The sequence below is a fragment of the Ipomoea nil genome, unplaced genomic scaffold (assembly GCF_001879475.1).
Source record: "Ipomoea nil cultivar Tokyo-kokei standard unplaced genomic scaffold, Asagao_1.1 scaffold0100, whole genome shotgun sequence".
NCBI classification, from domain to species: domain Eukaryota; kingdom Viridiplantae; phylum Streptophyta; class Magnoliopsida; order Solanales; family Convolvulaceae; genus Ipomoea; species Ipomoea nil.
In genome coordinates this window covers 110073-135535 of record NW_017616528.1, presented here as the reverse complement: position 1 = coordinate 135535, position 25463 = coordinate 110073, and the positions used below count along the sequence as shown (strand labels likewise).

Below are 25463 nucleotides of genomic sequence, written 5' to 3'. Positions count from 1 at the left end.
GGCCACCCATTCGGGATAGGTGACCGGTCGGATGTGCCCGATTGAAGCCATCTTTTTAACTTCTTCCCACACGAACTCCCTTCGATCCGAAGACAAGTGTCGGGTCTTTTGCTTGATTGGCTTTGCAGCGGGGTCTACGGCTTATCGGTGGCATATCACGGTACGATCAATCCCGGGAATGTCCTTCGGGCCTCACGCGAATATATCAGCAAATTCCTAAAGGATAGCCATGACCTTTAATCGAAGCTCGGGGGTCAGAGCTCGACCGATCTTGACCTTTCGTTCAGGTCGGTCTTTAGACAATGAGACTTCTTCTATTTCCTCAAAAGGTTCGAGTTGCTCCTTTCGGTCTCTTTCGACCTCTTTGATGATGGTATTCACTCCTGAAGAACCTGAATCCTGCCGATTGACCGCTCGGGAATAACATTTCATGGCCGATTGGGTATCCCCACGCAACACTCCGACCCCAGCCGAGGTGGGGAACTTCATGCAAAGATGGGGCATGGATATAATTCCCCCGACCCTCATGATTGTCGGGCGACCCAAGATAGCAATATGGACACAACGAAAATTGACCACAACAAACTCCATTTGTGTTTTGACCGACTTAGGAGGTGTACCAAATTCGACCAGCAAGGTAATTTTTCCTTCGGGGTGGATAGTGTCCCCAGTAAATCCAGACAAAGGTGCTCCGACCGGAGTCAACGCTCGACGATCAAGTTTTAATTTTTCAAAAACGTCCAGGTATAGTACATTCACGTTACTTCCAGTATCGACCATCACCCTCTGCACGTCCACGCCCATGATATCAATCGTGACGACCAGAGCCTCCATCCCCGTATCTCCGGTCTCGGGCTGATCTTCCAGCGCGAAGGTGATTGGCTCCATTTTTTGTCGCTTGCCGATCTCACGAGATTCCACGATCGCAACCGGGCAGGGTTCTCGGGCTCTGCAGGCATCTTCCAAGCCCCCAAATATGACGTGAATGGTTGGCTTAGACGCCGGACGGCCGTCGGACTTGGGATCGAGGTCTCTTTGGTCGTGGTCCGATCGGTCAGAGCGATCGGACCGCCGATGGTCTCTTCTTCAGTAGATCTTTTGCTCTCTTCCCATTTCCCCACGCACTTATCCAGCTTTCCCGCTTGAAGGAGGTCTTCTAATAACTGTCTCAGAGTCGTGCATTCTTCAGTGTCATGCCCAGCGCATCGGTGATAAGCACAGTGCTTTGACTTGTCCTTCCCTTCTTGCCCAGGACGTGGTAACCGAATGAGATTGCATGATTGAGCATATTGCAGGGCTTCCGCGGCCGAGCGGTTCAAAGCAGTGAAGTCGTCCGGGCGAGTTCGGGATCGGATGTGTTCTGCCGACCGATTGTCCAATCGACCAGGGGGCTTCCGGGATGAACCAACTTCCTGTGACCGTTTAACGGCATTGGCTTCTCCGGCGTTGGCGTAGTCGGTCACTCGGCGAAGAGCTTCTTCATACGTGGTCGGGGGATGGAGTATGAAGTTCTGATATAAATATCCGGCTCTTAAAGAAATATGCAACATATGGATCGCGGTGAGATCATCCATGGGCTCGACCTCTCCCACAGCCGCTTTCCATTTAACCAAAAAATCGGTTAACGTTTCCCCTTCCAATTGCTTAGCCTTCTCCAGGTACATGTAAGGCTTCCGGATGATTTTCGACGTCACAAACTTCCGATTGAACTTCATCGCCAGGTTAGCAAAGCAGGATATAGACCCTGGGTCCAACGTTTTAAACCACTCGGCCGCTCGTCCAGATAACGTCGAGTAAAAAGCTCGACACATCACGGCATCACTCACATCCATCATAAGCATGTTCCCATAGTAGGTGTTGATGTGGACCTCCAGGTCTGTTCGACCATCATATTCCTTATTACTGGGAATGCGCAGGTCGAGCGGATACGGTTGAGCCATGATCTCGGTGGTGAAAGGGGTCCGTAACAGTGAGGCGGCGTTATCTGAAGGCCTTAAAGCGTGTTCATTTTGCCACCGAGTAAATTCTGCACGGTGCTGGTTCACGAGCCCAGGTATCGTCTTGCTTAGCCGTACGGGCTGGTTCACGAGCCCGGCGACGACGATGCACCTGAGGTCCACTGTGTCCTAATGATCCCGCTTGCATATGTGAATCGACCGATCGCCTATCCGGGTCCTGTGGTCCCAATCGTTGACGCATTGCCGGCCGAAGTCGTTCAAACGCGCTCGCACGGTTATCCTGTGGCTGGGGTTCATCCACCGCCTGGGCATGTATTTCCTGTTGTGGTTCCTCTATGGCCCCCGCCCCCTGCAATCCCAACCTCGAGCGAGCCGAGCGCCTAGTCCAGGGACTGGGCTGAAGCTCGGGCTCGGTCTGCATTGCTGGTTGGCTCGGGGAGCAGAAGCTAGAGCCGTGTACGCAGGCATATAAGGTTGATAGTTACCGGGCGGGTAATACATTGGGGTCCCGGGCCAACGAGCATATTGGGTCGGTGGTACAGGATGTGGATAGTATCCCGGGTAGGGGAATTGCTGACCAGGTGGCGGATACATCGGTTGGACATAATTGACCGCATTAAGAGCTACCGAGTGAGGTGGAGAAAGATTGAGGTTGAGGTCGACAGTCTGACCGTGTTGTTGTGTATAATGGTCGGATGAACTAGCTTCTTCATCCTCTTGTTGTACATGAACGGATACATGGTTGAGGTTTGATACGCATCACGAACGACTTTTCGTACCGATCCCCACAGACGGCGCCAAAATGATAGTACTAATGTCCACGTGTATGCGGTCTACGTACTGGATGTCAAACGATAATATGATCAAAAGAGGTTATCTCATATAAATGGGTGACCTAATACAATCTAAATGACTACTCCGAGGGCTGACTGACTAAGGTCGGGCAGCTCTGTAAGTAGCCTATTGATCGTTCAAAAAGTCCCCCTCACTTTAGCCGCCGTGGATATTTATAGCCTCTAGCTGGGAACAACCCTCCGGCCTACCGGCATGTAATCCACGTAACATCCACGTGCCCCAACCTAGTGAACACTCTCTGTCAACGCCTAGCGCCGCCACGTGCCCCTCTCTAAAAGATACTGCCTCTCCGTAAAACAAAGGTACGGTGGTCGTGCAGAACATCGGTTGGGTCCGACCGTCTTCGACAGAAGGGCAATACGAAGGGTACATGGACGACCGGTACCGACCATCCCTTCGCTGCAGCACTCGAGCCAAGGAACTTGTACTAACCCACATAGAGAACATCTCAGGTCGGTCGGGATATATCCTACCACTGTCCATGTACATTAAGCTTTATTTTTATGAACATATACAATGAATATTAAGAACCTAATATAAATGAATGAAAATGCATATAATGTATATTTAGACATTTAGTTTTGTGTTTATGGACACTAAGGTTTGATTTATGGACATATAGAACAAACATTATGAACATAGTCTATGATAATGTTATTAAATATGATGTACTAATTGATATTTGATATAAAACGATGTCGTTCTGTACCAGAATCCACCATGAAAGGTGACCCTTGTCCACCACGGAAGCAACATGCATGACCTGCATTTACTAAAGAAATATATTATCTTGAAAACCTAAAACACTACACATAGCCTGCATTTACTAATATTACATTATATTTAGTGTAATATAGTTTAGTATATGCAAATTTCAATACTTTTGGGCAACCAAATACATTATTTGTTGTCCTGACTACATTTAATTAAAATTTTCAAATTCAAAATTTGTGTCTAGCAAAGTCACTTTGCACTCTAGCTTTTAGATGTCCCTTAGCTTGCTTATAAATACCCACAAATTAGGTTCAGTCTTTCTGATTTTTTTTGTATAGTTCTCTTTGTATGCCCATGGTATTTTTGTAATTTGACAAGTGATGAGTTTATGATCATTTAAAAAAAAAAATTTTAATCCCAATACTAAGTCATTATAAATCAAAATTTGATATTAGGTACTATATATACTTTATTATAATAAGATATTGTTAGAATATTATATCATATTTTGTGTATTTATTTATTTACATTATTTAAATTTGTTAAATAATATAATTATTGAATATATATTATTACTATCAGTGCATCACACCGATGCTATACTAGTTATGAGCTAAAAGTTAATAAGATTTAATTATAAAATTTCAAATTTAATCTATAACATGAAGAATTTATTGACTTTCTTGATTTAAACAAGTCAATTATGTATCGATGGGATATGTACCCCGAGGATCGGATGGATGAACGACCCGGGCAGAGCAGTGAGCGATCAGATTACAAGTTGGGGAGTACCAAGAGAAAGAAGGGATATGTCCTCCCAAGGCCAAAGATGGTGAATGCTGATCTTGCTAGGATCATCAACTCCGAGAGGCTATCTTGCCGGAAGAATGTCTGAATTGGTCTTGTGGAGTCGAACGAGTAAAGGAGGCAGCCTGCAGTTGACCGCGTGAAGGAGGCATCCTGTGCCCGATTGAGTGATGGAGGCGTCTAGGAGTCGAACGGAGCAGAATGAGGAGTCGGACAAGGTTATCCGAGAGGATAAAGGAGCCGTGAAGAGGGGTAGTTAGTTAAGGCAAACCAGGTAAAAATCGGAGCTGAGGCCCAGTGCTAGAAGGAGTCGGCAGGAGATAGCCGGAAGGTGGAAAGTCTGGACAGTCCATTGAGATGATCCATTAATGCATAATTAATGAGGATTAAAAGCCATTATGAGGCACACTGTGGAGGAGGGAAGAAGTCGGCCATGATTAGGATGTAATTAAGGCGCTTACTATTCATTATTAGCTCATTAACTAAATGTGAATAGCTCATTAACTAAATGTATTAATGACCAGGCTGAGTTCAACGGTCACTCGAATCGCTATAAAGGCCTAGACACTATAAAAAGGGTTATGTAATTTCAATATACACAAGAGAATTTGAGAGTACATTCTGAGTGCCTTTTAATATTTTCTGATAATCTACCATCTTTTTTGATTGTATTGGACTCCCGATAAACTACTCAAAAGTTTAACAACCCAACAATGGCGCTGTCCGTGAAAATGGCTTTTCCCTTACGCTAAAAATCACTTTTTCCATATTCACTAATTGGCCGTTACGCAGCCAAGACGAGGAACTGCTTATTCAGAGCTTCTCACCCTTTTTTTTTACTGATCATATCTTTGCCGCCGACCACCTTTCCATCAATAGCTTCTGGTCGACATAGACGGAGCCAGAGGGGGGGCAGGGGGGTCAGCTGCCCCCTCCTCACCCCACCCCACCCCTACCCTATATTGTATATAATATGTATATATAGTACATTATTCATATAAGTATTATAAAATAGATTATGTAACCAAAAGTTGTGATAGACAAGGTGGTAGCTAACATATATGAGTTTCGGAATGACCTGGGTTTGAGTCTTTTGTATTGGCAATGTTATAGTAGTTTTGTTCAATTTTTTGATTAACACAATTAAATTTTGGCATGATATATATAACTTTTGATTAACACAATTAAATTTTGGCATGATATATATAACTTTCATTATAACTTTCTTTATATTAATAATGGAATGTGTAATTTATAATGTGTTTTATATTCGAATTGTTTTATCAAATTAATTATGTTTCATATTTTGTTATAAATATTTTTATAAAATTTTAATATGTTTTATTTTTCGCTATATCCAACAATATTTATTGTTATACTTCTTAAGTATTTCAATTTTTTTTAAAATTTTTTCTTTTATTTTAATTTTTTTCCCTCACTAAAAAAAAATTCTGAATCTGCCATTGAATCCATCCCTACTTCTTTGTCCCCCTCAACATATTTTCTGGCTCCGTCCCTGCTGGTCGACCATTTTCATGTAGCGGACTACTCCCTTACTCCCAACAGATCGAATTCGATCCATACCCATCTTTCATGGTGATTTTCACCCATCTTTAAAGACACTTCCGGAGGGCCATATTCTTATGACCGTCTGCTGCTTGCTAATCATATTGCTATGGCCGACTACTCCATCTCATGCACTATGTTCACCTCTGAATCTGAACCAATAAAGTGACACTCTGACAGGGCTTTTGGGTCATCCGAATCTATAGACAAGATGACATAGCGATCATTACCTATATCTTTAGGATCAAAAACCGAAAGAGAGCCGTCAATCTCATCCATTGTAGACCAGAAGGGTTGAATCTTATCCAGAAGCTGTCTAAACTGTTTCCCAACATCTTTTAGCGTTGAGTTTGCCGACCATTACAAATTGAAGATGCACGGCACCTTACTTCTCCGACAAGCACACAACTTTTAGTTGCGGTGGAATTGACAGAGGCACGTAACTTTTAGTTGCGTATTCTCACAGATGGGGCCCAGGTTTTATGATGCGGAGTAGTTACTCGGCAGGTTAATATAACCATTAACCAATCCAATGAACATAAAATATAAAAGAATAAAATAAAATAAAGACAGAATTTTAGTGTGGAAACCAAAAGATAAAAACTACAGACATGTGCCAGGTCAAGAATTCACTATTTTGTTTATAGATTTTATTTTCTTTTTCCAAAAGGCTGAACTCCAACCTTGATAGATTTTATTTTCTTGAAAAGATGGAGCCGTCCCCTCTTCTCGTTCTTCACATGCATAACTTTTATAGTAGTAGGATGAGTCCCCTCTTCTCATTATTCACATAGCTTTTATAGTAGTATATAGTAGTAGGATGAGTAGTAACACAATAGCTACTATTAAATAGGTAATTAATAGAGGAATAATTATTAGGATTTATGGGTGATTATGAAAATTTATGGTAATAAATGAGTAATAATAGGATAATAAATGAAAGGTTATGAAGAATAATTAGCCAGGGCAAATTATGCTATGCGCACGTGCGCACCTTGCAAGGTGCGCACGGCGCTAAAACGGCGTCGTTTTCACGGAAAACGACGCTGTTTTAATTAAAAAAAAAATTGTTCGAAACGCCGTTAACGCCGTTAACGGCATATTCGTTATGAAATTATGAATATACAGTTATACATTATAAATGTACAGTTATAAAATTATGAATGTATAGTTATGGAATTATGAACTTACAATTATGAACATAGAGCTTCGAAAATTATGAATGTTCGGTATGGAATTATGAATATACAGTATGGAATTATGAATGTACAGTTATGGAATTATGAATGTACAGTTATGAAATTATGAACATAGAACTCTGACATTATGAACTTACAATTATGAACATAGAGCTTCGAAAATTATGAATTTACAGTTATTGAATTATGAATGTACAGTTACGAAATTTAATTATGAATTTACAGTTATTGAATTATGAATGTACAGTTACGAAATTATGAATGTACAGTTATAGAATTATGAATGTACAGTTATAGAATTATGAATGTACAGTTATGAAATTATGAACACAAAGCTGCTCCTATAACGAAGCGGTCTGAAATTAAATTGAAAAAAAAAAAAAAAAAAAAAAAAAAAAAAATGGGAAGATAACGGTGCCGCTGGGCACGAGCCCACAGCATAACTATCCATTAGCCAGCCAACTAGTCACGTCCCGTATTAACTGTCGAGTCTGAAATCTACTGTCGAGTCTGAAATCTAATTGCCTAAACTGCCCTGTTAGGTGATACCAACCAGGTCATCATGTATAAACAACCTATATTACCAAAATTTTTGTGATCAATATTATCAAACACTTTGGTATAATTGTGACTCTTCCAAATGAAAAGTCTCAAGCAGAAGTCTCAAGCAGATAACCTATGTTATTAATTTTAATTTTAAAGTATTGACATCAAATTTCTCTCTCTCTATATATATATATATATTTTTAGAGTTATATATATATAATTGAATCTATAACTAAATAAAAGTTGCATACAATGATAAAATTTCAATTTTTTGAGGGGAATGTAATAGGGCAACCAACGTAACATATATTTACATACACAAACGACATCGTTTCCTATCAAATTACATAAACTACCTACGCCGAGCGAGCATGCAATGCAATACACGCAATTTGACGAAAAGGCCCTTGACTACATGGGACTCCATACAACTAACCTTAATAATACACACATAAAACTGCTTAAAAGATAAATAAAACAAAGCAGAAATACATCAGTTTGGCTTGGGGTTTGACTTTGTGCCTAAATAAGTGGTGACCGCCTTTGTCCCCTCGGCAATGGCGTGCTTTCCCAGGTCTCCCGGCAGCACCAACTTGACGGCGTCCTGAATCTCCCTCGACGACAGCGTCGCCCGGGAGATGTACTTTGACAGCGTCGCCGCCTCCACCGCTATCCTCTCGAACATGTCTCCCATCAGGTTGTTGATCACCGTCATGGCTTTCGACGATATCGCCAAATCCGGGTGCACTTGTTTCATCACCTTAAACACGTACCTCTTGTACCCTTCACCGCTGCCCGCACTTCTCCCCCACCGCCGTTTTCTCTTCCTCTTGCCGCCACCGCCATCTCGTGGAGCACTTCTCGTGCTCCTATAAAGGAGGAAGTAATATATAAACATAAATATGCAATCCATAACATATAATGTATAAAACTGGTAGCTTATTATCTGTGACCCTTATACAAGACTTTCCGCGACTCTTGTACAAGAGGGTATGGTCAGGTCGCAGAAATTAAAGCTACCAACTTTCCTCCACCCTTCAAATTAAGACTTCATATAAACATTCAGTTCAACTATTAACTTAAACTGGTAAGACATTTTCTTGTGTTTAGTATATATATGTGTAGTTGAACTATCCGCTTAAACTTTTAATTGATATATAACATATGCTACAGTTTGGTATCAAAATTAACCAAGAAGTTAACCTTTTGGTTTGCTCTTCCTCTTTCTTCTTTGGCAGAGGCGGTGCCGGTATCTGTTCCGGTTCTGACGCCGGTTGTGTCTCGTCTTCTTCATTTTCTTGGTTTTGAAGCGGCGGCGGTGACTCGTCACCGCTCTTATCTTCAACGGGAATCGTTCTTTTAACTATGGGAGGTTCTTCTTGGGCCGGCGGGGTGGAAACCTCCACTTGTTCAGTTCCATTATCGGAAACCTGAGAGGCGAACGCGTCGACGTTTGGTTGGGATTGATACTCGGTTTCTCCGGCGGCGGCAGTAACCACCACTTGGACGGTTTCTTCAACCACTTTCCGGGATGTGACCACCGCGCTCAGCCTTCCTCGGCGCTTTCTGGGTGCCATTATTCCTTCTTTCTTCTGGGCATCTGAATATTCCCTCGCTGGATGGGGGGGCTTTTTGAAAGATAAATTTTGGAGAATTAACAGCGGTCAGGATTGCGAGGGACTGCCACGTGGAAGACAGGTGTCGAGAGAGTTGGTGTGAAAATGATTACGTGGGTTAAAACTGGAAGAGACAGGTTAAAAGCCGAAGACGATTCACGAATGTATTATTTATTGGGCCTAATAAATAGTCTCGTGACGATGAATTCATTTTTGGGCTTATTAGGCTGACAACAATTCAGCAGCCCAACTCAAGTAGGCATATCTATTGTGGCAATCATTATCAATTGTTATACAATGGATCATATGTATCTTTAGAGCTGTTAAAACGGAACCGTTACATCGTGGACAAGGTCCACAATGTACTGTAGACTATGGTTCTATACAACTTCATTTTGAACTTTAATTTTGACGATGACGGTTTGTTGTTCAATTCACGTTATAAAGGTTTTTTTTTCTTTTACTGTTAAGTATGTGTATGTGTCTCGTGTTATGCATTTTTGTGTTTCATGTTATGCAATTTTGTACCTTAAACGTATGAATTCTATACCTGAAATAAAGTAAATATAATATCACTTTTGTGTCTTGTGCTATGGGTTTGTGTATCTTGTGTTATGCGTTTTTGTGTCTTATATTATGCAATTATGTACTTTAAGAATATTGGTTCTGTACCTAAACTAAAATAAATAGAGAAAAGGGTCAAATAGGCCCCTAAACTTTACCCCAAAGATCAATTAGGCCCTTAAACTTTAAAAAAGTTCAATTAAACACTTAAACATGTTAAATTGGGTTAATGAAACCCAAAAACCGGTAAATAACCTGTTATTACAGGTCATTTCAATTCCGGCGACGGATTCCGGTCACCGGCGCCATTTTCCGGCCGTCTTCCACTGGATAACTAGTGCTGGACCAACATTTATAGGTAAAAAATGCTCCAAAGCGGTGCCAATTCCTAGTACAAATCAAACATATATACACGCGAGCCAATTCCGAGTACAAATCAAACATATTCACACGCGATCCAGTGCAGCAACTGAATGTCTGGTTTCAAAACCTTCATATCATTCCATTGTGATAGCTTCATAGCAAATTCATGAAAAGAATGTGATCTCCATATTCCAAAGCTCCATACTCACACCAAAACAATCTTATCTACATAACTATATTAACCAATCGGATCTCATACCATTCACTAACCTCCATGTATTCACATTGGACAACAATATTATCCTTACAAAAACCATTCATTAATCCATCAGAAACCTATGACTGCCATTTTTGTATGACAAACTAACCAGAAAACCATTCATTAATCCATCAGAAACCTACGACTCTAATGGAGAAGGTGGCCGTCCGGTCGTCTTCTCCCGTGGAAGACGACCGGACGGCCGGAAAATGTGGCCGGTGGCCGGAATTCGTCACCGGTGGCCGGAATCCGTCGCCAGAATTAAAATGACCTGTAATAACAGGTCATTTACCGGTTTTTGGGCTTCATTGACACAATTTGACATGTTTGAGTGTTTAATTGAACTTTTTTAAAGTTTAGGGACCTAATTGACCTTTAGGGTAAAGTTTAAGGGCTTATTTGACCCTTTTCTCAAATAAATATGAAATATGTGTATGTGTATTGCGTTATGCGTTTCTGTGTCTCGTGTTATGCAATTTTGTACCTTAAACGTATGGATTCTGTACCTAAAATAGATTAGTAGTTATGAAACTAACGCCACAACAATCCTAGCACCCTTGGGAGGTTTAAGGAAAGTGTATGCTACACATGACTTGGTCTTCCTTTCTTTTGTTTGGTTGGGTTTATAATCTAGATTTATAAAATCCTATTTTCGTTATTTATTTTTATATAAATAAATTTTGATTTCATACCAAGCGTTGTAATTAATTTTTCCTAAAAATTATATCCTTTTATTTATAAATATAAATAAATAACTATATATATATATATATATATATATATATATATATATATTGAATTCGGTGCACACCCCATAGTTAGCCGAGTCCATGAGCACACTCCCTGATCGTTGATTAAAATATTAATCAGATTTAAATTTTACACTAAATTTCCTAAAATACTCACAAACCGTTACTAATTCCGTTAAAATTTTAAGAATTGCCATTAGTTCACGGTTAACTTACTCATTGATTTCAATAAAAATAAATAAATAAATAAATAAATAAAGGTCTTAGGTTCGAACCTCATCCCAATCAAAGTTGGCATAATTAGTACTCTATTTTACTCTTATTAAATTATATAAATAATAATTTAGTAGTTACAACAAAAAATAATACATATGCATTTCTTTAATTTAGAATTATGTGTCCACAATGCCTTTATTCAAAAAAAAAAATATTCATTATCAATAAATTAAATAAGAGAAATAATTTTATTAGTTATATTGTCTTTATTTTTCTTCAATATAAAAATTCTTTATATTCAAATTTATTAATTGATTATATTCGCTACATTGTCCTTACAATGTCTTTATTCAGTGAAAAAAAATTATTAATTATCAATAAATTAATTAAAAGAAATATTTTCATTAGTTAAATTGTCTTTATTTTTCTCAAATGTAAAAATTTTTACATTCAAATTCATCAATTGATTATATTCACTACATTATCTATTATGTTTTTTGTGCACTATTTTTCTAATTAAATATCAAAGTTATAATACAAAATAATGCTATATATTTATTTACCAAGTATTTTATTAATACTATGAAAAAATTAAAAAAAATATAATTAATAAAGTCAACCATATTAACTACTTTGAGAGATTTTGTGACAAAGAGAGTATTCAAATCACACAACAAATTGAAGTGAGAACTACCTCGCAATGTCCTTGTTTGACAATCCGTAGTTAGCGGATTATACTAGCGAATTTGACCAGCGAATTTATTTAATTATTAACATTGGGTAGAAAAAAATGACCGCCAAATTATTAAATCAAATGAAATGGTTCATATTGTTCAGGTTATAATTTTTTTCTTTTAAGATTTTCTAATTTATCCTTAATTATATGATTATCCATTTAACTTTTCCGTTAATTCACCGTTAGTCTAATTCTAATATTAAAGTTTAATATAGAATTATAACTACACCATTAATCTAATTCTAATATTAAAGTATTAATAGAACTTAACCACAAATCCTAATGTCGGAATCTCCTCAAACAATATTAGTATATATTTAATATTTTATGCCCTAATTTTTATGTGTTCTCCCTTATGTCTCGTATTTGGTTTCAACTATACCTATACAATTATTTTATTAACAATTATAATCAATCTTGATTATATTATCTTGCATTTGTAAACTGAGAATTACCTATTTAACCCGCACGGGCTTAGCTCAATGGTTTAGTGGGTAGTATTTGGGAGAAGAGACCAATGTTTGAACCTCGGCAGCGGCAGTGCGAGAATTATGTCCAAAGTGGGCAGATTCCTTGTGCGTATCAGCATTTGGCCCTGTCTACTGAGCCATTGAGTCAACGCGATTTACAACTTCCCACAATGCTCTGTCGGGCCGGAGTGTGGGGGGCCCTTGGGGTTGAGGACTCAACCTTTGGGAGAAGAATTACCTATTTAAATACGCAAATTAAACCTTCAATTATCTATGCATGAACAATTTCAATATAATCCTGCCTTAATATACTTTAAAGTACTTATTTAAAAAAAAAAAAAAAAAAAAAAACATTGGGCATTCTCCCAATCGCGCAATGCGCGTAAAAAACTAGTATATATATATATATATATATATATATATATATATATATATATATATATATATATATATATATATTTTGAATTCGGTGCACACCCCCTAGTTAGCCGAGTCCATGAGCACACTCCCTGATCGTTGATTTTAATTTTTTGACGATTCAAATTGATTACCACTTGGATCCCATGTTATACTGATTTTAGATGAAGCATGGGTCTTTTTGTCCTTAAGCACTATATTTATTACTTTCCATTTCATTTATTTCCATGTTTATAAAGATTTGTAGCATTATTTCAGCTCTCCTTAATCAATATTTCTCTCTCTCTCTCTTAGTAATTTTCTTTGGAATTTTACGGCGGTGTGTGCGTGTGTGTGGAATGGTGTGTGCGTTTACTGTAACATGGCTCATACACCATGACGTGATGGTTTTTTTTTTTCATAAAATTATGCGTTTTGGTATGTGCGTTTCATGATACAGGCATGTACATTCTGGTTTGTGTTTTACTAGTTTCGGGCGTGTGCGAAACGTAGATATAGTATTGGGCTTGTTGTGTTTTTTTTTTAATTGTGGGGAATTTTATGATTGTGTGTGCGCGGGTGTGGAATGGCGTGTGCGGTTTTCTATAACAGGAGGTGTACACCATGGCAAACTATAAAACGCACACACCATTCCACACCCACGCACACACCGCCGTAAAATTTTCCATAATTTAAAATTTCAGATGTATAAAATATAATCAATTATTACCATTGATAGGGTCCCTAATAATTTAAAATATCAATTTCCATTCATAATCTCCCTAATATAATGCTTAAGATTCCAATTGAATTATATCCACAATTAAACATATATCTACAATTACTATTTAATCCTTTTGATTTAAATATATCCTTAATTACTTTCAAAATTTCTTATAATCTCAACCATTTATGGAAAATGAATCAATGGATATCATGAGATCTCATCTAGTATAGTGGTTGCACCAGATTCGAAGCCTATATATATATATATATATATATATATATATATATATATATATATAATTGCACTCTGGTGCGAATGGAGCGCCCAGGTGCGAATATGCGAATGCCTGATATCCGTCAACGTGTCCAGATCTAATGGATGAGAAACACTGATTTTAAAGAAAAACGCGGTGACATTTTCGTAAATAATTGAACATCGAAGTGCAAGTAAAATGTTGTACAAGTGCATGTAAAATGTATTATAGGTGCAAGTAAAATTTACACTGAGCATCAATACTAAGTGCACATATAGTTATAAGTAGTTGCACCTAGGTGCATGAATGTTTGTGGGTGCTAAACGATGCCAAACAGTACGAACTCAGATCAATGAATGTTAACAAGGCAAAATTGCATGCACTTGCACACGAAAGTAGGTACACTTGTAGGTGAAAGTAGGTGCACCCGATCAATGAATACGGACACGTGGCGTGCGCTGATTGGTTCGCATTTCTCTCCTGGACATTTATTCGCACCTGAATGCGACCCTATATATATATATATATATATATATATATATATATATATATATATATATATATATATATATGATAGAGTCAACTAATTTGATGACAACATATGGTTAAGAGTATGCTTGCAAAGTTTGATAAATATTGGGAAGTTGTGCATTTGATTTTGGTAGTAGCTAATGTTCTTGACCAACGGTATAAGTTAGGAGTTGTTCAATTTTTCTTTGACAATATTATGGACATAAAGTTGGATTAGGAATTGAAAGGATTAAAAGATATTGACATGGCTTTTATTGCGACTTTTGGATATTTAGTAGATGATGTTAAAGAATTGGCATTAGTCATAGGTGATGTCGAATTCCGTTATGTTAGGCGATTTGCGAATTGTGTCGGGCCCACATTGTTACTAGGGAGGCCTTTTCAATGACAGGTTGTGGGGAATGGTTTAATAATCCTCCCGATTTTCTTGTAAGCTGCCTTGCTAATGATTTAATGCAATAAGCTGTTACTCTCAAAAAAAAAAAAAAAGATATTGACATGGTTTGTTGCGTGAATATGAGTGTTCTTCTAATGCAACATTTTCAAGTAAATGCATACAATCTAATTTTGAAAGGGAGAATTTGAATCAAGATTACCCACTTAGGGACAAATTGAAATTCTTTATGCAAACTTCTCACATGGGTCATGGGTGAGCAATCAGAGTTGGACCATTATTTAGAGGCTAAGAGATTACCATTTGATGATGAATTGGATGTTTTACCATGGTGGATGGCAAACTGGATGGAAGGGATATCCATTGTTGAGTAAGATTGCCAAAGAATATATTAGTTATTTCAGTTTCTACCGTTGCTTCAGAATATGTTTTTATTACTAGTGGTAGATTGGCGTCGTATCGATGAGAATTGATTGTATTATATTTTCTGAACTTGATTACAATGAGATCAGATGATGTGAATATATAGAATAGAGAGTCACAGTGTGACAATGATAAGAAGTAGAGAGTCACAGTGTGACAAGGATAAGAAGTTCTAAACAAACTCATATACATAGAGTCCTAATACTCCCCCTCAAGCACAGTGTATACTAGTAACCTGTAGCTTGTCCCTTAAGGAAGAAAATCTAGGTCCAGGCAGAGCTTTGGTGAAGATATCAGCAAGTTGATCCTTTGTGGAGATGAAGTTGACTTGGATATCGCCCGAAGCTACTCGATCACAAACAAAATGATAATCAATCTCCACATGCTTGGTGCGCGCATGAAAGATTGGATTGGCACTCATATATGTAGCTCCTAGATTATCACACCATAATTTTGGAATGGAAATACCTGGAATCTGTATCTCACGCAATAATGACATAATCCATAAAACCTCAGCACAAACATCTACAAGAGCTTTGTATTCAGCCTCAGTGGATGACCTGGCAACAGTTTTCTGTTTCTTGCAAACCCATGATATAAGATTACTCCCCATGAAAACAGCAAAACCACTCGTGGATTTTCGATCGTCAAGACAACCAGCCCAATCAGAATCAGAGAAAGCATGAATGTCTCTAGATGAGCACCGTCATATGCGTAAACCATGATCAACTGTTCCCTTAACATACCTGAGTACCCGTTTGAGCTGCTCCCAGTGTGATATGGTGGGAGCATGCATATGCTGGCATAACTGATTAACTGCAAAGGATAGGTCAGGTCGTGTGACAGTGAGATATTGTAGTGCTCCAGCTAGACTCCTGTACTGTGTGGGATCATCATATAGATCTGAATTGAAGGGGACACTTTTCGAGACAGAGATAGGTGTAGAAAGGGGTTTGCATTCAGACATTCCAGCCCGTTTTAAAATATCATTCATATACCGTTGTTGAGATAAAATAACCCCATTGTCACTCTTAACTATTTCAATACCCAGAAAAAAATTTGGTTCACCAAGATCTCTGATTTTGAATGTAGCAGACAGTTTGGACAAGAGCTGAGACATAATACCCTGATCACTTCCCATTACAAGAATGTCATCCACGTACACCAATAGATAAACCAAAGCAGAGTCTTTAGAGTAATAGAACAGAGAGACATCTATCTTGGATGCTTGAAAGCCAACCGATAGTAAGAACGTATGTAGTCGATTAAACCAAGCTCTGGGAGCTTGTTTTAACCCATACAGAGATCTTTTCAACAAACAAACATGATTCGGGAAGTTAGCATCAATATAACCAGGGGGTTGCTTCATATAAACTGTTTCAGCCAGATTACCATTTAGAAAAGCATTATGAACATCTAGCTGTTTGATAGACCACCCAGATGATAAAGCTAGAGATAGAAGGAGTCTTACAGTCGTAGGCTTTACCACTGGACTAAAAGTGTCGAAGAAGTCCTGACCTGGAACCTGATTAAAACCTTTCGCAACCAGCCTGGCTTTATGCCTTTCAATAGCACCATCAGCCTTTCTCTTCGTACGAAACACCCATTTACAGCCAATAATATTCATACCTGCAGTGGGTGGAACTAGAGACCATGTGTGGTTATGTAGGAGAGCATTGAATTCTTGGTCCATGGCTTCACGCCACTCAGGATATTTGACAGCTTGAGAGTGACATGTGGGTTCCGTGGGATGCACCTGAGCTGCTAGAGCAAAAAGAGGAGCATCTGCGTTGTTGCGAGTGGCCATAGAGTGAGTACGGACATTGGGCCTGATGGACCGCCTACGTGGACGGCCTCGCCGGCGAGCAACAGGCTCCACAGGATCACCCGACGAGGCAGCCTGTCCGGGATCCACGGCTGGTTCGAATGAAGCAGGTAGCGGCGGTTCTGGCAGCTCATCATTGGACACGGCAGGAATAGGTGTGCTGTGACTGAGAACAGATTCCGCCCAAGGTCCAGAAAACAGAGTAGATAGATCCTGCAAAGAAGTTTTAGTAGCAAAGGGGAAAACTTCTTCATCAAATCTGACATGCCTGCATGTGTAAATCTTATTAGTATGTAAGTCCATGCATCTGTACCCCCTAAAGGACTCAGGATAACCTAGGAAGACACATGGAGAAGACCTGCATGACATCTTATGACGATTATATGGTCGAAGATGAGGGTAGCATAAACACCCAAAGACACGAAAAAAAGATAGGAAGGAAGGGATTTATGTAACAGGAGATGAGGACTGGAGTTATTTAATACAGAAGATGACATTTTGTTAATTAAATAGACAGCAGTCTCAAAGGCAAAATCCCAAAATTTCAAAGGAACAAAGGCATGAGCTAGAAGAGCCAGACCAGTTTCAACAATGTGACGATGTTTTCGTTCAACACGACCATTCTGTTCATGTGTATAGGCACAGGATTGTCTATGTTGAATTCCTAATTGAACAAACAAAGAATGCAACTTTTTGTACTCAGCACCTAAATCAGACTGAATGACCTTTATTTTGCAATTAAAGGACCGTTCAACAAGAGTACGAAATTTATCAAAGATGACATAAAGATCAGACTTTAATTTCATAGGGAAGAACCATGTATAACGGGAATAGTCATCCACAAAGATCACAAAATAACGGAAGCCAGAAGTAGATAAAGTGGGCGCGGGACCCCAAATGTCTGTGTAAATAAGATCTAGGACTTGAGAACTAGAGGAAGCAACACGGGGGAGGGGAAAACGGGCAGATTTGCCTAATTGACACGCATTGCATAAAGAATTATGACAACGAATATTATCACGAGACCCACTAACCAAACAAGAACGAAGTATATGGCTAAGAACACGGTTATGAGGATGACCCAGACGATTGTGCCAAGTGGAAGCCGAGGCACGAGCGGAAATAAACGCTGACGGAGCGAACTAGGTAATGAAAGTGTGTATAGTCCCCCCGAACTATTGCCCCGAAGAAGTATTTCCTTGGTATTGATATCTTTCACAACAAAAAAGGAGGGGTGAAACTCAAAAAAGACTTTATTATCGGATGCAAACTTCTGAACAGATAATAAAGAATTAGACAAACGCAGAACGTGAAGTATATCAGACAATGTAAATGATCTAGAAGGGGTATTAAAAGAGGCATGGCCAACATGACTAATAGATAAACCCATACCGTCACCGACAAGTGTACTTCTCCGATGTAGAAAGGGCAGCGATGTTTGGAGTTGCATGATTTGTGGCTCCAGTGTCCGGAACCCAAGTATGAGAATTTGACAAGGTTTTAGCAACTAAACCATTCTGAAACACCAAATTAGCCTGAGAACCCGAAGCCCCTGAATATCGCCGAAAACAGTTGACTGCCGTGAGACCGAAACTTTTGCAAATTTGACACGGATCATTATAGCACCAAAAACAATTGGCTCCCGTGTGACCAAAACGTTTACAAATTTGACACGGATCATCATAGCGCCAAAAACAATTGGCTCACGTGTGACCAAAACGTTTACAAATTTGACACGGATCATCATAGCGCCAAAAACAATTGACCCCTGTGTGGCCGAAACCTTTACAGATTTGACACGGATCATCGAAGTCACGTTGCTGACCTCCACGGTAATTAAGGTTGCCATCGCAGCGCTGCATCTTCTTGATTTTATGAATCACAAAACCCTAGCTTACTGATACCAGATGAGAACTGATTGTATTATTATTATATTTTCTGAACTTGATTACAATGATATCAGATGATGTGAATATATAGAATAGAGAGTTACAGTGTGACAATGATAAGAAGTAGAGAGTCACAGTGTGACAAGGATAAGAAGTTCTAAACAGACTCATATACATAGAGTCCTAATAGTATCATCGTAGTAGACTTTATCCAAATATTTTAGAGGCATTAATTAATGTGTTCTCAAAGTTGGTTGCTTGAAAGTAAAGAATTTTTATTTGAAGTAATCATTTTTAATTGATTATTCTTTACTTTACAATACTAATATAATATTTGTAGGTAACTACATATTGGAAGATTATGAAATTGATGATGATAGTCTGCATGAGTAGCTCAACTGGTCATAGAGGTGAAAGTTTGGAAGAATGAAATTGATGATGATCTATTCCTTCCTCATGAATTAGAAATTTAGAGGTATTTATTAAATTATATTGTTTAAATAACATTCAATTAAATATACATAATTATAATTTTACTATTCAATTTTTTTTTCAGGTTATTAATAAAGAGTTGAAAACTTGAGAAGTTAAAGAGTTTGGGATTAGTTTTAATGAAGAAATTGTTTTGTCAGCCGGATTTTGGGCTGTGCAAGCAGCCCAACAGCACAGGACCCCAAATTTTAGAGAACCCAATATTTAATTTTTACTTAGCTAGTTAACATATTAAAAGATATAAAAATTACAATTAATCTTAAAAGATTACATAGAGGAATGGTAAAAACATGTGACTATTGTCTTTCCTTTGGGAGGTCAAAGGTTTAATTCTAGCTTGTGATATCTTTTTTTTTTTCAAAAAATCCTTTTTATTATTATTAGAAAAAAATTAGGCTTTTAATAGGGTCTCATTTATTTTAAGAACGGGGGCCACACAAAACTTAAGAACAGGGCCACACAAAACTAAAAACCTGCCCTGTGTTTTGTTATATTTGGAGCAGTGAAGCTTTAAACAATTTGAGTATTTGGATATTTGGTTCTTATGTATTTATGTATGGATATTTGAGACTTTGGACATTTTGATTCTATTGATGTATTTTGGACTTTGTTTAAGGATTTGACGGATTAGCATTTGATGAACAATTTTAATATTTATGTATTGTTTAATACTTTAATGTTTTGAAGTATTTTGTAGTCTTTTATAGTTTTATTTGAGATATTTAAAATTTGAATGAATGTTAGGCTAATTTGCAATCTTTCCCAGATCAACAATTAACAAGGCGTTTGGTTGGAGGGATTTTAAATTCCCTTCCCACTTAATTCCCACCTAATTTCAAAGGTCATTAAATTCCGTAGTTTGGTTGGAGGGAATTGCAATTCCCCTATTTTCATGGAATTAAAATCCCATGTCCCCCCTGGTATTTTAATTCCTGGGAAAAAAAGATAGTGATGAGTCAAAATTACCCCTTCTTTTTTTTTTAATCTAAAATTAATGTCTAACAACAATAATGGACATTTTTGACTTTATACTACTTATTCCCTTTCAATTCCCATGTATACCAAACATTGGAATTGAAATTCTCAGTAATTCTATTATTGTCAACCAAACACTGGAATTTAAATTTCCACTTTATTCCCAGTAATTCAACTCCCATGGAATTACAATTCTTTTCCCACATAATTCCACCCCTCCAACCAAACGCCCTGTAAGATGAGTTTTTAGTTTTTACTTGAACACTAGTTCTCTATACGTGAAACAAATCAAATAAAAACTCATGTCCATGTGCATTTCGTAACACTTCGCTATACAATGAAACTAAACTAGAATTGAAATCTATAAAATTTGAAAACAAATTAGTAAGCTTGATACCATGTGTCATTCAAGCTCTGGATGAGATTATAATAGTAATAAATGATATGGTAATATGTATAAATGAATTAATAAATATGACTATAACTTACTACCTCTTACCTCCAAGAACATTGTCAATAATACATATTACCGCCCGTATGGACAGTTTAGTTGATCACAGGGTTAAAACTTAGGAATAATGACCCGAGATCAAGTTTCACTAGCAACAGTGGCTCTGTCTTTTAGGGAAAAGGGTCAAATAAGCCCAAAAAAAAAGTTACACTACCTAAGGTAGCGTTCCAAAATAACTCCTCTTGAGCTAGGAGCCTATTTTGGAATTTTAAGCTACAAGCCCAACTAGGAGCCTATTTTGAAATTTTAAGCTACAAGCCCCTAAATAAGCTCTAACTCCTCTTAAGCTAGGAGCCTATTTTGGAATTTTAAGCTACAAGCCCAGCTAGGAGCCTATTTTGGAATTTTAAGCTACAAGCCCCTAAATAAGCTCTACCAAACAATAGCCCCTAAATAAGCTCTACCAAATAGAGCTAGTGTGAGAAGCAACCTCTCAAAGTGAATGAAGCTCTTTGTGGGCAATAAGAATGTCAATAAAAGATCCTTAATAAAAACTCATGTCCCCATTTAAGAGTTGTGACTTTAAAAGTGTATATTAGCAAACCTACAAGTGCATGCATTCAATGATATGTAAATTAAATAAAGTACTTTGTAGATGTAGCTTGCCCTCTCTGTAATCAGTGTCCGGAGACTCTACATCCCATTTATTCTTTGACTGTGAGTTTCTCTTTGGCAGGAGTTTGCAACTTCTGATTCCCATAATGGTGACATGCAACTGCCTTTGGTTAGTGCTACTGTAGTTTCCAGGGACGTGGTCAAAATTCATGTTGATGCGGCGGTCTTCCCTAATTCTGATGAAGCTTATTTTGGTATTATTTTTTCAGATGGGGATGGAAGTTTTTTGGCAGCAAAAAATGGTTCTTTTAGAAGCCTTCGTGATGCTCATTTAGTGGAAGCCATGGCAATCAAAGAAGCTTTATCCTGGGCAACAGAGGTTTACATAAAATTGTAGTGCATTCGGACGGTCAAACGGTGTGTAATCTTCTCAATGAGACTTCAATAGATCTTTCTTATGCGGGCTGTGTGATCAGTAAATGCAAATCCCTACAAAGACACTTTGAAGTGGTGTCATTTCGATTTACTCCTAAATTAGTGAATAAGGCCGCTCATGCATTAGCAAGGGTAGCCTGTTCTCAAGTCCTTCTGTTTGGTTGTCTTTAATTCCTTCTTGTATTGAACATCGGATATAATAAAGTTCTATATTTTCCTTTCAAAAAATTAAAACAAAAGATTGTACTTAAAGAATGTGTTATGGAGTGCACTTAAAATTTTCAATAATTACCAATATAGCACAACAATTTTTTCTTTGCTGAGGCACAATTAATCTTTCTGGATCAACTTATAGGATTGGTTCTCAATGCGGAGACATAAGATCAATCTCTCTCTCTCTCTCTCTCTCTCTCTCTATATATATATATATATATATATATATATATATATATATATATATATATATTCAAACTAAATTAATGTTCCAAAAGAAAAATAAACTCAATAAACCCTCCAATTCCGTGGTCATTATTAGCCTTTTATTCTTCCGAGAGAACATCACTACAAGAATATATATATAGAAATCAACCAGAACCACCCAGAAAAATTAAATTAGAATGGGAATCCATTCAGAATTTGTATATGGAGGACATGTCATAAATCTCTGCAAGATCTAAGAAATAGGCAAGTTTTAATTAATTAATAAATAAACATATATTCACCTATTCTGATAAATTTAATTTTTAAAAAAATCCAAACTGATATACCATGATTACCATCTATTATAATCAGAATATCAATTTCCCAGGAATGTAATCTTATCATGATCTCCACTTATATATATATGAATTGAATCACATAAGCGAATTCCTACGAATTTTACACGTTCAAACACTACCTTAATCTCCACGTCCGACATATGATAGGTCGTATTCTTGATTTATGTCTGTATATATTTATAAATTCTAATTAAGGAATTTATGTATATATATATATATATATATTTATGTTACAAGAGAGGATCAATATATATTGAATACCTCCTAAATCTGGGAAGAAGTGAAAAGAGAAGAAACTATATATGTAAGATGGATACTTCATTGACTTACGAAGAGTCTCTTCTTTAAAGCAGTAGGTGCAACCCTAGAAAGCTCCGACAGTGACGCAAACAACACCTCTATCTCCTTGCAGCGTCCGCTACTGTTCTCAAAGAAATCAATCTGGGACGACACTTTCCTCTTACCCAGCAACCTTTTCCTGGGTCTCTTGGGCGCCGGCGGGCAGCTCCCGATCGCCGGAATCTTGTGCCGCCGACCAATCGGAGTTCGACAACCCTCGTCGTCGACTTTGGATTGGCCGCCGTCTTCTTCTTCTGCATCTTTGGGTTGTTGATGGTCGTTGGGTTCTGGCATGGCGAATTGAAGAAGCTAAGGTTTGAGGGAAGAAGATAATCTACGATATGATAAGCGTTTGTGGAATTATGGAAGGAGAAGAAGGGAAGAGAAGAGAGCGGCGCCGTGGGGCCCGGGACGAGGATGGAGAAGGGACAAGTTGCAAAAAGTCTGGTCCAAGAAAAAAGAAATTCAAACTGTCATTTTGATTGTTGGTACCATTTTAATTTATTAAGCAAAAGGTGGCATACCTTATGTCCTTATCCCCATCCCCACTACAAATATATATTTTTTTAAAAATTATATATAGTATAGGGAAAATAACGTTTCCGGTCTATATATTTATACAAAATAATGATTTTAATATTTTAATTGTCCCTCAGTAAAAAAAAATGCTAATTATATAGTATAGAGAAAATAATATTTTCGGTCTATATATTTATACAAACGAGTACATGTTTGAATTTTTTTTTTTTTAATTTTTCATGTAGCTTACAAAAAAATATTTTAGTGCAAATTAATTTTCTTCTCTCTCATCTCTTCTCTTCCCTCCAAGTCACCATATATCTCATCGAAACAAGCAAAAAAATTTCTCTTCTAATTTTTTTATAAGGGGATGATTTGGATCCCTGCTAACCTACCTAAACTGTTAAAGTTCAATACTTTTATACGATACATGTAAAGCTTGTTAGTCATCAATATAAGGATAAAGTTATAATTTAATATTTTAAATCTTTAAAAGTTCTTGTTAACCAATTGATTAAATGAAATTGCCTCATGAAAAGAGAGGGAATTTTTTTTTTAGTAACACTCACTTCAATAATTGAGAGAGTAAATTACTAATTTGTATAAATATAGGAATGCTTTTTTTTTTTTTTTTTTTTTTTGGGAAAAGAAGGAATGCTTTTTTTTTTTTTTAATTTAATAAGATTTACTTTGATCTTAAAGGTAAAATAATAAACATAGTTTTGGCCAAATAGGTTCGAGTTGTAGTGGAAGCGATATTGACTAACAGGGTCAATAGTACTCAACAACAAAAAATAGTCTTGATAATAAAAATATTTCCTTATTTAGTGCATTACAATTGGTTAATTACGAATCAAGTAATTCTTTAATTGTAATATTAATTAATTATGATACGGTTACCTAAAAAAATATATTTTTATTTTAAAAGTACATGCATTATTATTCTTCTTAAAGTTAGGGTCCGTTTGGAAAGTAGGAAAATGACTTTTGGAAAATGTTTTCTGGAAAATAAGTCATTTTCCAAAAAACATTTTCCTTTCTTGTATTTGGATGCACAACGGAAAACAATCCTTGCTTGTTTGGTTCATTTTCCAAAAAATGAACAAAATTGTATACTTTAATTTTTTTTTTTTACTTTATTTGATAAGTTCATTTTCTAGAATAACAACTTTAACCCAACAATAAGTTATTTTGTATACTTCAATTATTTTTATTTTTACTCTACTGTGTTCATCTTTCATGACTTACAATTCAGAAAAATAAAGAAATAATTCAATCAAAACAAATAAGCACAAGAACTCTACTGTGTTCTTCTTCCCACTTCATCACTGATTTACGGCTGAGTTTCCGTTCGCAGCCGGAAACCAATTTGGTTTCTGGTTTCCGCATGAACCAGTAACGGTTTCCGATGCGGAAATCAGAGAAATGGTTTCCACATCAGAAACAAAGAACTGGTCGGAAACCAGAAATCAGTTCCCACCGGATTCCGATGCGGAAATCAAATAATGGTTTCCGCATCGAACCAGTTTATCAGAGAACTGGTTTCCGCTGGGAAACCAGTTTCCACTGGTTTCCGATGCGGAAATCGGGAAAATGGTTTCTGCATCGGAAACCAGTGGGAACTGGTTTCCGCGGAAACCAGTTCTAACTAGTTTCCCTGCGGAAACCAGTTGAACTGGTTTCCGATGCGGAAATCAGAAAAATGGTTTCCGTATCGGGAACCAGAGATCTGGTTTCCGACTGCGGAAATCAGTTCCAGAAGAGGAGGTGTTGGGCTTTGGTTTTATGGTTGTAGAATTGTT

At 37.4% G+C, this 25463-nt stretch overlaps 2 protein-coding genes across 2 annotated transcripts; both read right to left on the bottom strand.

Annotated features, from left to right (window-relative positions):
• Window positions 1-216: 216 nt before the first annotated feature.
• On the bottom strand, window positions 217-6179 carry LOC109183198. The gene is made up of 3 exons (XM_019333385.1): window positions 6045-6179; window positions 1070-2126; window positions 217-959 (listed from the first exon to the last, which is right to left on the bottom strand). Exons 1-3 carry the CDS (start codon window positions 6177-6179, stop codon window positions 217-219), a joined length of 1935 nt encoding a protein of 644 aa, XP_019188930.1.
• A 1754-nt stretch (window positions 6180-7933) lies between these two features.
• LOC109185301 (histone H2B type 1-P-like) lies at window positions 7934-9451 on the bottom strand. The gene is made up of 2 exons (XM_019335309.1): window positions 8849-9451; window positions 7934-8514 (listed from the first exon to the last, which is right to left on the bottom strand). Exons 1-2 carry the CDS (start codon window positions 9220-9222, stop codon window positions 8139-8141), a joined length of 750 nt encoding a protein of 249 aa, XP_019190854.1. The 5' UTR covers window positions 9223-9451; the 3' UTR covers window positions 7934-8138.
• Window positions 9452-25463: the final 16012 nt, after the last annotated feature.

Excerpts from the sequence above, each read along its gene's own strand:
- LOC109183198 (XM_019333385.1), bottom strand. The coding sequence starts at position 6,179 with ATGGATGAGATTGACGGCTCTCTTTCGGTTTTTGATCCTAAAGATATA. Across the intron at positions 2,127-6,044 it reads TTATTGGTTCAGATTCAGAG|GACACAGTGGACCTCAGGTG; the intron begins GTGAACATAGTG and ends CGGGATCATTAG. Across the intron at positions 960-1,069 it reads TGAAGAAGAGACCATCGGCG|ATGCCTGCAGAGCCCGAGAA; the intron begins GTCCGATCGCTC and ends GGGGCTTGGAAG.
- LOC109185301 (XM_019335309.1), bottom strand. The coding sequence starts at position 9,222 with ATGGCACCCAGAAAGCGCCGAGGAAGGCTGAGCGCGGTGGTCACATCC. Across the intron at positions 8,515-8,848 it reads GAGGAAGAGCAAACCAAAAG|GAGCACGAGAAGTGCTCCAC; the intron begins GTTAACTTCTTG and ends CCTCCTTTATAG.